At 43.0% G+C, this 11,604-nt stretch overlaps 1 protein-coding gene across 5 annotated transcripts in view; it reads right to left on the bottom strand.

Moving 5' to 3' along the window:
* Window positions 1-648: 648 nt before the first annotated feature.
* Window positions 649-11,604, bottom strand: part of LOC139467399 (radical S-adenosyl methionine domain-containing protein 1, mitochondrial-like) — a 32,245-nt gene continuing 21,289 nt past the window's right edge. For 4 of the 5 annotated variants that reach the window (XM_071248946.1, XM_071248945.1, XM_071248944.1 and 1 more), the window contains exons 9-14: window positions 10,706-10,798; window positions 8,564-8,614; window positions 7,441-7,494; window positions 5,895-5,958; window positions 3,696-3,831; window positions 2,321-2,559 (exon numbers count right to left, since the gene is read on the bottom strand). In XM_071248946.1, coding sequence (XP_071105047.1) covers window positions 2,352-2,559; window positions 3,696-3,831; window positions 5,895-5,958; window positions 7,441-7,494; window positions 8,564-8,614; window positions 10,706-10,798 — 606 coding nt within the window. In that variant the 3' untranslated portion in view covers window positions 2,321-2,351. Of the gene's footprint in view, window positions 1,660-2,320; window positions 2,560-3,695; window positions 3,832-5,894; window positions 5,959-7,440; window positions 7,495-8,563; window positions 8,615-10,705; window positions 10,799-11,604 lie in introns of those variants that run through there. The other variant, XM_071248948.1, reaches the window with a different exon arrangement.

The following is an 11,604-nucleotide window of genomic DNA, read 5'->3' as shown; positions in this document are numbered from 1 at the left end:
CAAGCATGGGTTGCTGAAGACTTTTTCTACCCTGGATCTTCTCAGGCATTAAGCAGCATCCCAGTCTCTTAGAAACAGCACAAGAACACAGTCATATGGAAACTGCAACAACTGACACAGGCATGTGGTAACAGTGCATCATCAAGAACTCACTTCATCACAGTAAGGGTTCCAACTGAGAATTTTACAGGTCTTCAGCAACCCATGCTTGCCCTAAGAGGCGACCATGCTTGTCATAAGTTTCCGCGGTGATGCGGACCTCAGGTCAAATCAGTTGTTTCAACCAGCGGTAGTTAATGTGATTTGATCCTCGTGATAATATATCTGCCCCCTCTGTGTCTGGATACCCCTGAAGATCCGGGGTAGAATAGGTCTTCAGCAACCCATGCTTGCCGTAAAAGGCGACTATGCTTGTCATAAGAGGCAACTAATGGGAATGGATGGTCAGGCTAGCTGACTTGGTTGATGCATAGCATCAGCTCCCAATTGTGTGGATCGATGCTCATGATGTCAGTCACTGGACTGTCTGGCCCAGACTTGATTATTTACAGACCGCCGTCATATAGCTTGAATATTGTTGAGTCAGCATTAAACAACAAACAAACATTATCAGTGAATATAAGTGATGTATTTAGTAACTAATGTCGATTATATTCCTGCCTGTGAACAACTTTATTCAGAAAAAAGTATCCAATTCAGTCAAGTCGGCCATGTTCGGTTGAATGATGGCCGAGTATGCACATGAACCACGTGTGCAGGATACATGTTCTTGGGGAAATGTTCATGGCTGCCATTTTACTTTAGGTTTGTTCCAAGTCCAGGTCTAACAACAGTGATTGTCTCATGGCATGTCATGTCACGTTAGATCTGTAGGCCAAGTCCAGCTGTAACAGTGATTGTCTCATGGCGTGTCATGTCACACTAGGCTTGAAGGCCAAGTCCATCTGTCTTATGGCGTGTCATGTCACACTTGGTTTGAAGGCCAAGTCCAACCGTAACAGTGATTGTCTCATGGCGTGTCATGTCACACTAGGTTTGAAGGCCAAGTCCAGCCGTAACAGTGATTGTCTCATGGCGTGTCATGTCACGTTTGATTTGAAGGCAAAGTCCAGCTGTAACAGTGATTGTCTCAGGGCGTGTCATGTCACACTAGGCTTGAAGGCCAAATCCAGCTGTAACAGTGATTGTCTCATGGCGTGTCATGTCACACTAGGCTTGAAGGCCAAATCCAGCTGTAACAGTGATTGTCTCATGGCGTGTCATGTCACACTAGGCTTGAAGGCAAAGTCCAGCTGTAACAGTGATTGTCTCATGGTGTGTCATGTCATGTTAGATCTGTAGGTCAAGTCCAGCTGTAACAGTGATTGTCTCATGGCATGTCATGTCATGTTAGATCTGTAGGTCAAGTCCAGCTGTAACAGTGATTGTCTTATGGCATGTCATGTCACACTAGGCTAGAAGGCCAAGTCCAGCTGTAACAGTGATTGTCTCATGGCGTGTCATGTCACACTAGGCTTGAAGGCCAAGTCCGGCTGTAACAGTGATTGTCTCAGGGCGTGTCATGTCACACTAGGCTTGAAAGCCAAGTCCAGCTGTAACAACAATGATGGTATCAAGGTATCCAAAACATCCAGCCCAGTGTCTGAAGCTCGAAGTCCTCTGAAATGATACATGTTCACAATGAATATATATATACTTATACAGTTGATTCCTACATAAACTTGCTAAGATGATACACAGCAGCAACTATACTAAATCAAGGCGAGCACTGACAATTCAGAATCAGCCCACACAGTGAGTACTACTTTGATCCAATAAGAAGCCCAAAGTGGTTGGTTGGTTGGGTTGGTTGGTTAATGCCACACTCAGCAATATTCCATCTATATGACAGCGGTCTATAAATAATCGAGTCTGGACCAGACAATCCAGTGACTGACATCATGAGCATCGATCCACGCAATTGGAAAACGATGACATGCATCAACCTGGGATACGATGACATGCATCAACCAAGTCAGCGAGTCTGACCACCTGATCCCATTAGTCACCTTTTACGACAAGCATAGTCGCCTTTTACAGCAAGAATGCCAAAGTTAGTGACCTGGCTTTGCTGAGTATATACCCCAAGCCGGCTGATGAGTCATTAAGATATAAACAGTCCCATTACCATCTCATCCTACCAGGTACCCCTTCACTGCTGTTGAACAGAAGCATATTTCAAAAACAATCTCTTGTCAAAGGAGACTCATTAACAATTATTTTAAGATTTCACATTAGTTTAAATAAAACATGTTTTTTATGCAATATCTACCATATTTCCATGAGCCTATGATTTGGGAGAAATAAACCAACTAATTAATACTAAAATCATCTGAAGTTCTCTTTAACAAGAAATGCCTGTACCGGGTGTCGAGGTGCAGTAAGCCCTGGTCCCGGTAAGACTGGATGGTGTCTGAGTGATGGAAGATGTCCTGAAGACCAAGAGGAGAAACCTCCTCCCATCTGTTATGTGATATCCCCCAGCGTGTTCTTAGTCCTACCGCCACCATCTCCTCCAAACTGGACAGAAGAGCAACACATCACCTTTCTCACTACCTCCACACTTGAAAGTATCTTTCTTCATACAATCATTCATTTACCAATTCATTACTTTGATTAGGTCCATTTGGAAATTATAAAAACTAAAACAAATGCAACTGTTTTTTTCTTATCCCTTTGTAACAAATCAAAGCACCTCAAGAAACTCCTCAGTCTGTTCAGTATACCACTTTAAGGCAACATGAGTTACCTCCCTTGCTTGTCTCAAAACTCCTTCACAGTCAGTAAGTATCTTTATAGTGGAGAGAGCTCCCAGAAAGGGCTATGGCTGTGAGTTTGAATCTAAACGAAGGACTTCTTATCTTGGTGTTTCTTTCCTCCACAAGGATGTGTCAATATTTATCAAGTGGAAAAAAATTCAATATTTTACGTTCATAACACATCAAACAAATCCTTGTCATTTATCAAATGATGTTTTGGTTTGAGGTGAGGTGAGGTGAAATGGGGTTTAACGTCGCGTCCAAGATTATTGCACTTATATAGCGACGTGCATGTACGTGTGTGTGTTTGTGTGGCTGCTTGTACTAGTCCGGACTGATGCCGATTTATAGTGCTAGCCCACTGAGATACCATGCCAAAGTTTAACATGAATACCCCACTCAGACACAGTATACTGACTCCGAGCCGACCAGTCCTTGTTTTAGCCCCTTAATGCCAAGCGCCAGACAGGGTAACAACAAGTACCAGCTTTTAACGTCTTTTGGTATGACGCGTTCGGGGATCGAAACCCCGGACCTTGCGCTCTCTGGGCGGACGCTCTACCACTAGACCACGGAGGCGGTCCTGTTTTGGTTTGAATCATCTTGGAAAATTAGTGGTTCTATTTTCCTTGTTCAGGTTCAGTGTCGGAAATAAAGAAATTTCTTTAGAAGCGGCAGACCCCAACTAAGCTCTTTTGGCCCTCATTCAAATCAATGCAGCTTATTGTGAAAGAAAAAAACATAAACACATAGATAGATTCACTGCAAGCCATAAGGACCCAGACAAATTTGAAACTATGAGCCCAACACAAGATCTACCTGCCACAGGCCTATGGGCAGACGCTTATTTCAAACACTGGGCAAGTCAATATTTTCAGAGCATCGTCACCAGCTTACTGATTTAGAAGCGTCTGTGGAACTATCTTGCGTGTAGCGTGCCCGAAGGCCTCAACCTCCCTCATCCAGATGTCTGGCTCCAGGGTCTGGATCCGCGCCTGTCTGGTACCTGCCACGTAGAACCTGCCATGGGCACCTAGGACATGATGGACACAGCAGTAATTAGCATTGTCTTAGAATCATCTTGCCCTGATAAGCAATTTGGAAAAAAATCTCTTTTTTATGATAGTTCTTTTTTTCTTAAATTAACATTGTATTTTGAGATTGCATTCAATGCAATGTTATTAAACTAAGCATCAAAATCTCTACCTATTTATTGGTCTTGTTAACAATACAGGTTACCTTATTTAATACTTATTACATGAATAGGAAAATATTTATTTCCTATTTGGGTATTTTTAATTAATTACATTGGCTGCCGACTTGGGGCCAAATATCGGCCCCTGAGCAGCTATAGCTAAATCCCCGGGATCCTCCAGGCGATGACAAAGAATATTCCAGGTGATGAGAGAGCAGATCCTTCAGGTAATGACAGATGGATCCTTCAGGTGATGACAGAGTGAATCCTCCAGGTGATGACAGAGAGGATCTTCCAGGTGATGAGAGAGAGGATCCTTCAGGTGATGACAGAGTGGATCCTTCAGGTGTTGACAGAGCAGATCCTCCAGGTGATGAGAGAGAGGATCCTTCAGGTGTTGACAGAGAGGATCCTTCAGGCGTTGACAGAGAGGATCCTCCAGGTGATGACAGAGAGGATCATCCAGGTGATGACAGAGTGGACCTCCAGTGATGGCAGAGTGCATCCTTCAGGTGATGACAGAGGGGATCCTTCAGGTGATGACAGAGTGGATCCTTCAGGTGATGACAGTGGATCCTTCAGGTGATGACAGTGGATCCTCCAGTGATGACAGAGAGGATCCTTCAGGTGATGACAGTGATGATCCTCCAGGCGATGAGAGAGAGGATCCTTCAGGTGACGACAGAGTGGATCCTTCAGGTGTTGACAGAGTGGATCTTCCAGTGACGACAGAGAGGATCCTTCAGGTGATGACAGAGAGGATCCTTCAGGTGTTGACAGAATGGATCCTCCAGGTGATGACAGAGAGGATCCTTCAGGTGTTGACAGAGAGGATCCTCCAGGTGTTGACAGAGTGGATCCTTCAGGTGATGACAGAGCGGATCCTCCAGGTGATGACAGAGAGGATACTTCAGGTGTTGACAGAGTGGATCCTCCAGGTGTTGACAGAGTGGATCCTTCAGGTGATGACAGAGCGGATCCTCCAGGTGATGACAGAGAGGATACTTCAGGTGTTGACAGAGTGGATCCTCCAGGTGATGACAGAGAGGATCCTTCAGGTGTTGACAGTGATGATCCTCCAGGTGTTGACAGTGGATCCTTCAGGAGATGACAGTGGATCCTCCAGTGATGATCCTCCAGGTGATGACAGTTGGTCCTTCAGGTGATGACAGAGGATCCTCCAGGTTATGACAGAGAGGATCCTTCAGGTGATGATAGCGAGGATTCCCCAGGTGATGACAGAGGATCCTCCAGGTGATGACAGTGGATCCTCCAGGTGATGATCTCGCACCCTTGTAGAACTAGGCAGGAATTCCTTGGCTCGATTGTAGCACCACCAGTGGCTATTACAAGTTATGTAACTTCTATGTCCTCCTATTGACCAATCAGATTCCACCTTTCATATCACATGCATTTGCTTCAAACAAAATGGTGGTGCCCAGTCGAGATGATCTGATCGATAATCAAAATAATCATTGCAAGAAAATGTACCTTACCTTGCAAAGTGCATCAAATCAATTCAGCACCTTGATTATGAACATGGACAGATTTGAATTAATATCTGTTAACGGTAAACATGCTCAGAAAATCCTGCAATCGACCAAAATCTGCATGTCAGTTGCCATGTTGTTTATGAAGCGGATGTTGATTTCATTATACGATTTTGACTTGATTATAGACTTTTTAGTCCATAATTCCAGGCTAGTTCAGCAAGGGTGGAAACTGGACGTTTACAGTCAGTTGACTCACTTGCCTCAGGAAGATGGTTCCAGCATGATGCTGGCAAACCAAGCATCATGATCAAGGTAAATATCAGATCCATAGGGATGCAACTCTGCACAGCATCTTGAACTTGTATATGCTCACTAATATCCTGACATCTCAGTGTGCTTGTGACCTACCTGGCCCAACACCTATATATGGCATCCCTCTCCAGTAGGTCAGGTTGTGGGTGCTGTATGCTTCCTGGTAAAAGACATTATAATCAAGATAAGTGTTGTTATTTATCTAGTTTCATTGAATTGTTTTATAATGAGAATTAGGCACACAGTAGGTCTGTCCAAAACTCAAATTTAGTCGAAGAGTTTAGTTTAAGCAGAAGTATTAGTGAATGAGTTTGGTTTGATCTCTGATGCTGTCTGCAATCTTCTAGCATAATCACAGCTGGTGGGGGGCACCAAGCATTAGCTTCACACAGAAGGGAGGTCAAAATGGCCGCATGTCAGAAGGCCTCAAAACCTCAAAAGGTAAAGTGAAATTGGCCTCAACAAGAATGTCAAAAGGGCCACACAAAAAATAAAGACAACAAACTCAATTATTATGTCACATTAAGACTACATAGTACAATAAACAAGGAATACCTTTAACATTTAACTATTCTGAAAGTACAACAAAGAGATTACTTTTCAGAACTGGGGATGTGCGTGTGCGTGTGCGTGTGCGTGTGCGTTATGTGTTATATTATGATCCTATCAACATGCTTCATATCCTGTCTAAGGTATGAAAAGTTATAGATGTTTATCGCAGCTCACTAGTCACAACTGGTTACCTTCATAATTGGCTACAGAGAAATTAATCTTCTTGAAGACACGTTTGTGTTTAATTTTTAATCTCTAGACTAAACTATTGTTGCAAAATGGCTGCCCATGCGTATTTAGAATCTACCTAACTTAGACGAATTGGTCCACAGACAGACAGACAGACACTCTCCTTACTATCATGGACAAAGGACAAAAACATACCACTGACCCTCTGTCACACAATAAATATGGGCTCACTCTGGTCACAGTAAAACAGTATATGGCCACCTCAAACGTCTCAAGGCGTTCTGACATAATGACAACCTCTAACATCTACTCTGTATATATCCTGCTCACATTGGCTATTCATTTATTATTATCGTGGCCATTTTGACTTGTCACCTGAGGCCATTATGACTTTTCTTTGTGGCTGTTTTGACTATGGGTTTGTGGCCATTTTGACTTTTTATGTGGATGTCTTGACTTAGGGTTTTGAGGCTGTTCTGACTTCAACACACACAGGTACCCATAGACTTGTGCCAGGGCCTTCACCATGATCAGCCAACATCAAAACCACCAGGTTAAACAACAGCCCCAGTATTGGTTAAGAGACAATAAGCAAGTAGCCCTTGGTCAATTTATTTGTAACTCAATAAATACCGGTAATGACAATAAATATATGCTTCATTTCTTATACTTTCTTTTCTATTATTCTTCAGGGGCGGTCAGGTAGCCTAGTTGTTAAAGCGTTCGCTCGTCACGCCAAGGACCCAAGTTCGAATCCTGACATGGGTACAATGTGTGAAACCCATTTCTGGTATCCCCTGCCGTGATAATGCTTGCTTATTGCTAAAAGCGATGTAAAACCAAATTCACTCACTATTATTCTCGTGTTGATTAAGATTCGTTATATGTATGTTTTTCATACCTGTTTTGCAAAGTTTGACACTTCATATCTCTTGTATTCATGATCGGAGAGAATCTGAAATGTAAAATATATTTTCTGAAAATCATTTTCTTTCCTTGTTTATGTAATCATTTCTCTGATATGTCTCAGCTGGCCTCTCAGTTTGACTACCATTCATCTTTTAGCCTATAAATATTGTTCATTTCTCAGCCTATCGGTCAGCACAGCACCCTGGTTACAGCACAGTACCATGGTTACAGCACAGCACAGTACCCTGGTTACAGCACAGCACAGTACCCTGGTTACAGCACAGAACAGCACAGTACCCTGGTTACAGAACAAGACAGTACCCTGGTTACAGGACAGCACAGTACCCTGGTTACAGGACAGGGCAGTACCCTGGTCACAGAACAGCACAGTACCCTGGTTACAGCACAGGACAGTACCCTGGTTACAGAACAAGACAGTACCCTGGTTACAGGACAGGGCAGTATCCTGGTTACAGGACAGGGCAGTACCCTGGTCACAGAACAGCACAGTACCCTGGTTACAGCACATGACAGTACCCTGGTTACAGCACAAGACAGTACCCTGGTTACAGGACAGGGCAGTATCCTGGTTACAGGACAGGGCAGTACCCTGGTCACAGAACAGCACAGTACCCTGGTTACATCACATGACAGTACCCTGGTCACAGCACAGCACAGTACCCTGGTTACAGGACATGACAGTACCCTGTTTATAGCTCAGCATAGTACCCTGGTTACATCACAGGACAGTACCCTGGTTACAGCATAGCACAGCACCCTGGTTACAGCACAGCACAGTACCCTGGTTACAGCACAGGACAGTACCCTGCTTACAGGACAGGGCAGTATCCTGGTTACAGGACAGGGCAGTACCCTGGTCACAGAACAGCACAGCACCCTGGTTACATCACAGGACAGTACCCTGGTTACAGCACAGTACAGTACCCTGGGTACAGCACAGGACAGTACCATGGTTACAGCATGGGACAGTACCCTGGTTACAGCACAGGACAGTGTCCTGGGTACAGCACTGCATAGTACCATGGTTACAGCACAGTACAGTCCCCTCGTTACAGGAGAGTTCAGTACTATTGTTTTCACATATATCTGCCTACCTGGACCGCAGCCTTGTACATGGTCGCCACATCATCGGGGGACGGCATCCGCTAGAAACAGTCACATCAAGACATAGTACCTGGTACAAGTCAGCCTAATTGATATTACATAGAGACATCTTCTTCTTTTATTGAAGACTTTCTAAAGGAGGACTTAGGAATCAACATGGACAACCATCTTATCTAAAGGAGCTTTTTTCAAAGGTTGCAAAAATATCATAGCAGTGGTCAAGCTCTCATTCCCCTGTTGTACTCATGACCACTGTGTGTTTACCGACATCCTTAAACAGCTATATTGACCACTGTGTGTTTACCAACATCCTTAAACAGCTATATTGACCACTGTGTGTTTACCAACATCCTTAAACAGCTATTACTGACCACTGTGTGTTTACTGACATTCTTAAACAGCTATACTGACCACTGTGTGTTTACCGACATCCTTAAACAGCTATACTGACCACTGTGTGTTTACCGACATCCTTAAACAGCTATACTGACCACTGTGTGTTTACTGACATCCTTAAACAGCTATACTGACCACTGTGTGTTTACCGACATCCTTGAACAGCTATACTGACCACTGTGTGTTTACCAACATCCTTAAACAGCTATACTGACCACTGTGTGTTTTCCGACATACTTAAACAGCTATACTGACCACTGTGTGTTTACCGACTTCCTTAAACAGCTATACTGACCACTGTGTGTTTACCGACATCCTTGAACAGCTATACTGATCACTGTGTGTTTACCGACATCCTTAAACAGCTATACTGACCACTGTGTGTTTACCGACATCCTTAAACAGCTATACTGACCACTGTGTGTTTACCGACATCCTTGAACAGCTATACTGACCACTGTGTGTTTACCGACATCCTTGAACAGCTATATTGACCACTGTCTGTTTACCGACATCCTTAAACAGCTATACTGACCACTGTGTGTTTACCGACATCCTTGAACAGCTATACTGACCACTGTGTGTTTTCCGACATCCTTGAACAGCTATACTGACCACTGTGTGTTTACCGACATCCTTGAACAGCTATACTGACCACTGTGTGTTTACCGACATCCTTAAACAGCTATACTGACCACTGTGTGTTTACCGACATCCTTGAACAGCTATACTGACCACTGTGTGTTTACCAACATCCTTAAACAGCTATACTGACCACTGTGTGTTTACTTACATCCTTAAAACAGCTATACTGACCACTGTGTGTTTACTGACATCCTTAAACAGCTATACTGACCACTGTGTGTTTACCGACATCCTTAAACAGCTATACTGACCACTGTGTGTTTACCGACTTCCTTAAACAGCTATACTGACCACTGTGTGTTTACCGACTTCCTTAAACAGCTATACTGACCACTGTGTGTTTACCGACTTCCTTAAACAGCTATACTGACCACTGTGTGTTTACCGACATCCTTAAACAGCTATACTGACCACTGTGTGTTTTCCGACATCCTTGAACAGCTATACTGACCACTGAGTGTTTACCGACATCCTTGAACAGCTATACTGACCACTGTGTGTTTACCGACATCTTTAAACAGCTATACTGACCACTGTGTGTTTACCGACATCCTTGAACAGCTATACTGACCACTGTGTGTTTACCGACATCCTTAAACAGCTATACTGACCACTGTGTGTTTACTTACATCCTTAAACAGCTATACTGACCACTGTGTGTTTACTGACATCCTTAAACAGCTATACTGACCACTGTGTGTTTACCGACATCCTTAAACAGCTATACTGACCACTGTGTGTTTACCGACATCCTTAAACAGCTATACTGACCACTGTGTGTTTACCGACTTCCTTAAACAGCTATACTGACCACTGTGTGTTTACCGACATCCTTAAACAGCTATACTGACCACTGTGTGTTTACCGACATCCTTAAACAGCTATACTGACCACTGTGTGTTTACCGACATCCTTAAACAGCTATACTGACCACTGTGTGTTTACCGACTTCCTTAAACAGCTATACTGACCACTGTGTGTTTACCGACATCCTTAAACAGCTATACTGACCACTGTGTGTTTACTGACATCCTTAAACAGCTATACTGACCACTGTGTGTTTACCGACATCCTTAAACAGCTATACTGACCACTGTGTGTTTACCGACATCCTTAAACAGCTGGGTTCCTCTCTCCAAGGTCAGCTGATAAAGTGACAGGTGCTTGTCACATATGTCTATCATCTGCATATCGAGAAAACAACAAGTCATTACAAGTTTCTAAAGGATTTCTCTCTGCATCATTTGTTTAGTCCTCCATCTATCAGTAGATCAAGTTACATTACATAATTCCTAAAACAGTTTGGCCACATGATCACATTCTTCATTCATACCGGAAATTATTACTAGTAGGCAGTTACTCAATAATTCAGTTCAGATACCACTATTTTAAATCACTTGCCCATGTATGCCATATTTCATAAATAACAAGGATTTGATATTCTTCAGTTGGGAGGGAATCTGGAATTTATCCTAAATACATAATTTGTTCCAGGATAATATTGGAAAAAAATAAAAAAGATTTTGATGTTACAAAAATAGGTTGGACATGCTGGATGTCCAGAATATAATGTCTACTATAACAGGAAAGAATTGTATGAGCTGAAGCAGCAGATGACTAAACACATATTCTGTCTCCAACAAACCAGTCTGCTATACACATACCAATCTCATTAAAATCAGATCTTAGTTCTCGCTACCGCTAAACAAAGATCTGAAGACATCCCATTAGGGGTCACATCAGAACGAAGTTTCATCCGACCAATCAGAGCGTCGCTTACCGGATCATGAAAGTGACAGTCAGAATGTGATTTGTAATCATGCAACCTCGAAAACTTTAACATGGGGTATTTCGAACGATAGTTACGGGTTTAAAGACTGAATCCTTACAATCTAGACCATCTATTAGCCATTCCAGAATATTTTTTTGTTCCGGTTTCAAATTTGTAATCGAGAATTTGTCAAAATATGTTTCAAACGTAGTCGCCAAT

Source organism: Haliotis cracherodii, unplaced genomic scaffold, assembly GCF_022045235.1.
Source record: "Haliotis cracherodii isolate W230 unplaced genomic scaffold, xgHalCrac1.p SCAF_2, whole genome shotgun sequence".
Taxonomy (NCBI): Eukaryota; Metazoa; Mollusca; class Gastropoda; order Lepetellida; family Haliotidae; genus Haliotis; species Haliotis cracherodii.
This window is presented reverse-complemented; position numbering and strand designations above follow the sequence as displayed.